The 3,285-nt window shown below is 34.5% G+C and overlaps 1 protein-coding gene across 1 annotated transcript; it reads left to right on the forward strand.

The window, feature by feature from the left end:
- Window positions 1-2,936, forward strand: LOC110108124. Its single transcript, XM_020838637.2, has 3 exons — window positions 1-1,403; window positions 1,573-1,702; window positions 2,122-2,936. Exons 1-3 carry the CDS (start codon window positions 147-149, stop codon window positions 2,751-2,753), a joined length of 2,019 nt encoding a protein of 672 aa, XP_020694296.1. The 5' UTR covers window positions 1-146; the 3' UTR covers window positions 2,754-2,936.
- The last annotated feature ends 349 nt before the right edge of the window (window positions 2,937-3,285 follow it).

A 3,285-nucleotide genomic window follows, 5' to 3' on the forward strand; every position in this document is an offset into this window, starting at 1 on the left:
AGTACATCTGAGTAATATGCCTCACAACAATCTAAGGCTCAAGACTTAAAATCTCCAATTCAGATGAAAAAGAAATCTTAAAACAAGTACAAACAGAAAGGGAAGAACTTCTCACATTCATTTGATAGAAGGAAGATCAAAATACCATGGACATCAGGGAGAGAAGTGATTTACACCTCTTGAGAATCTCTCGTGGCGCTCATGATCTAACCCAAGTGATTAACTCATGGTCCAAGACCTCAGCTCGTCGCACTGAATCAACACAAATGGCTAATGAGCTTCTCAGAGGCTCTCTGGAGCTTCAACAGTCATTACAAATGCTTTCAAGGCTTCAGAAGGCCTCAAGAAGGATGTGTAAGAAAAACATTAGACAAAGAGGAAGAGAGGAAGATGAAGAAGATTACTTTTTCATGGAAACAAGTTCGAAGAGTTATGGGAGTTCTTGCTACAAGTTGCAGGAACCAAGACTCTCAGTTGATTTTTCGACAAATTCGGTGGAAGAGTTGAAGCAAGTGATCAGAGATAGGCTTTGCAAGCAGAACCATCTGACATTAAAATCTGATGATGAGAAGGCTTTTTCAGACTCAGGTTTGAAGTTCACAGGCCGAAAAATCAATTTCAGTTCACAAATAAAGAAGATGAAAGCTCCAAATTTGATTGCAAAGCTTATGGGATTAGAACAATTTCCATCAGGAAGTAAAGATCGCCAAGAAATAAAACAAGTGGATTGGATGAAAGAACAACCTGAGCAAAAATCACTGGAAGAGATCATTGAAACAATGAGATTCAAAGGTTTTCTGAAGAATGATTATTCTAAGAGAAACAAAATTCAATCAGATATGCATGGAATCAATTTTGATCAGGATGATGAGGTCCTTCCCATCGTGATCTTGAAATCTGTGAATTTACCTCCTTGGGATAGGGAGGAGATCAATTTAGCTTCAATAAAAATATCAGAAAGGGAGAAGACAACATTAGCTGAGTTGATTTTGGAAGAAAAAACTTCTGATCATGATTATATGCCAGTGAAGAGAAAGTTCAAGTACAATACTGAACCAATCCAGAATTTGAGCATCAATGTTGATCAATATAACAAGCAGCAAAAGAAGGTTAATATGGAAACTAAAAGGATTGTGGATAGAAAAAACTCAGTAAATAAGGTAAAGAGATTTGTAGAGTTGAAGCAAGTGACAGCCATTGAAGCACCAATAAACACAACTACCGTGGATTCAACAAATTCTGAAAAAGGAAAACTCGGAGTAAAGTTTAGCACCAAAACATATAAAAGCATCAAGCAAAACAACAAAGACAACTTCTCGGCAAATTCGAGGGCTCTAAAATCTAACAGTATAGAGCAAAAAACAAGAGAAAAACCTGTCAGAAATTCTTTGACAGAAACAAAGGTAAATGAAGATAATACTATTCCAAAGTTCTTCCATTTTCTAACAGTCAGATCTAGGCAACGAAAATAAAGATAGTGTTATTAGATTGTTAATAATGCTCTATATGTAGACTGATACAATGCTTTTGCCACGATATTTATTTTCTGTTTTGGAACTGAAACTCGTCCAGAAATTTGAAGATGGAAAATTGAGAAGTTCTGGAACTGAAACTCGTTCAATTTGTACAAGCAACAGCTTGTTGATCACCGATGGCCCCCTAACTCAGGAAAAGAAGGAAACAATCATATTTGTTGGCAAAGGTAAACTACAAATGATACACTTCTATGTACATTGCATTTTTATGCCAAGAGAATAAACCAAATGATCAAAACACTAGCATGGTTGATAACAATGCAATTTAGGCTTTGTTTGGGATGGCTTTTTTCCTACTTCTTAAAGCAGCTTTTAATACAATAAATTTTATTTTTGTACTAAAATGCTGCTTTAAGAAGCAGAAAGAAAGTCGTCCCAAACATAGCCTTAATTTGTCGAACAATTCAAACCTTTTTTATTATAACTATTTTGGTCATTTGATTCACATTCTCGACATAAAAATGCATATGGAGCTCCTAACATAATTTATATCCTTCTATTAATATAGCACACAGAAGACTTAACAGAAACCAACCAATTACTCTTCCTCTTGGAAGGACAACTTATTACTATTCTCTTATCACAGATGAGATCAAAAAAGACCACAAGATAGTTTGTGAAGTGATGCCAAGGACTAAACAAGCTCGAAGTAACTCAAGACTAAACAAACAATCAACCAAGGTTTTCAACAATGAACCAACAACAAATCCAGCAGCTCAATCTCGAAATCTTTTCAAACATCAACTCTTGAGCAGCAAATCCTTCCATGACTATGCTGGTGATCTCTTCGGAATCGATGCTGGCATACCTATACACTGTCAAGCAAAAAACTCAGAGGTTCTACAAGTTGGTGATGAACAGTTGCTGCTTGATTGTGCAAAGGAGCTAATGGCGCTCAAAAGCCAAGAGAGTAAGCTCTCAATCAATCAAATGCTTCAGCCACATCAAAGAAAAAGATCAAGGTTTCTCTCTTTCAACAACTTGTTGGAAGAAATTAGTAATGAGATTGAAGAATTGGCAAGTTATAGTGAGAATGGAGATGGCATTATTGCTAAAAATAGTCTTTACATCATCTTGGAGAAGGATCTTAATGCTACATGGGATGTTGGAAGGAACAACTGGGTTGGTCTTGAAGAGGCTGATGCAGTTGCTGCTGGAGTGGAGACTCAAATCATCTCTAAGCTTATTATGGAGGTTGTCATGGATTTAGTTGTTTAGAGTAGAATGACTTCTATGCAACAGCCACATAGTTGGGGAAAGGCAAATTATGACAGATAAAATTCATAAATTATCGGAAAGCATGAAAAAATAAGTATATATTTTATACTAGTCATAATGATTGTACTTTGGTATTTACCATTTATCTGAAACAAAAGGAATAAAAGTTTATAATCACGTCTATTTTGAGCATTGATTATAATATTGGAGACATTTGTTACATTTATCGTTGCATTATAGAAATAATTTCAATTGAAAGAGCTCTCATTATATTATAAATAAATGCATCTCACACAAAATTAAAGACAAATTAGGTATATATATATTTTTTTTACTTTAAAAACTCAAAAAAAGAATAAAATCATAGGTTCTGCCCAATTGAAACAATGTAGCATTAACAATTGAAAATTAAAAAAAGATAATCCTTTCTCAATCTTAAATAATTAATAATAAGTTATTAATAACTAGGAGCCTTCATACCTTATGTTAGACCCCATTTGGAGAACATAAGTCATGAATTGAATTTTAAGAC

The sequence above is a fragment of the Dendrobium catenatum genome, unplaced genomic scaffold, assembly GCF_001605985.2.
Source record: "Dendrobium catenatum unplaced genomic scaffold, ASM160598v2 fragScaff_scaffold_261, whole genome shotgun sequence".
NCBI lineage: Eukaryota > Viridiplantae > Streptophyta > Magnoliopsida > Asparagales > Orchidaceae > Dendrobium > Dendrobium catenatum.

What these genes read in the sequence shown, in the direction of transcription:
- LOC110108124 (XM_020838637.2), top strand. Translation starts at nt 147, where the DNA reads ATGGACATCAGGGAGAGAAGTGATTTACACCTCTTGAGAATCTCTCGT. An exon ending in ATTCTTTGACAGAAACAAAG is followed by an intron (nt 1,404 to 1,572) that starts GTAAATGAAGAT and finishes AAACTCGTCCAG; the next exon opens with AAATTTGAAGATGGAAAATT. An exon ending in AATCATATTTGTTGGCAAAG is followed by an intron (nt 1,703 to 2,121) that starts GTAAACTACAAA and finishes CTCTTATCACAG; the next exon opens with ATGAGATCAAAAAAGACCAC.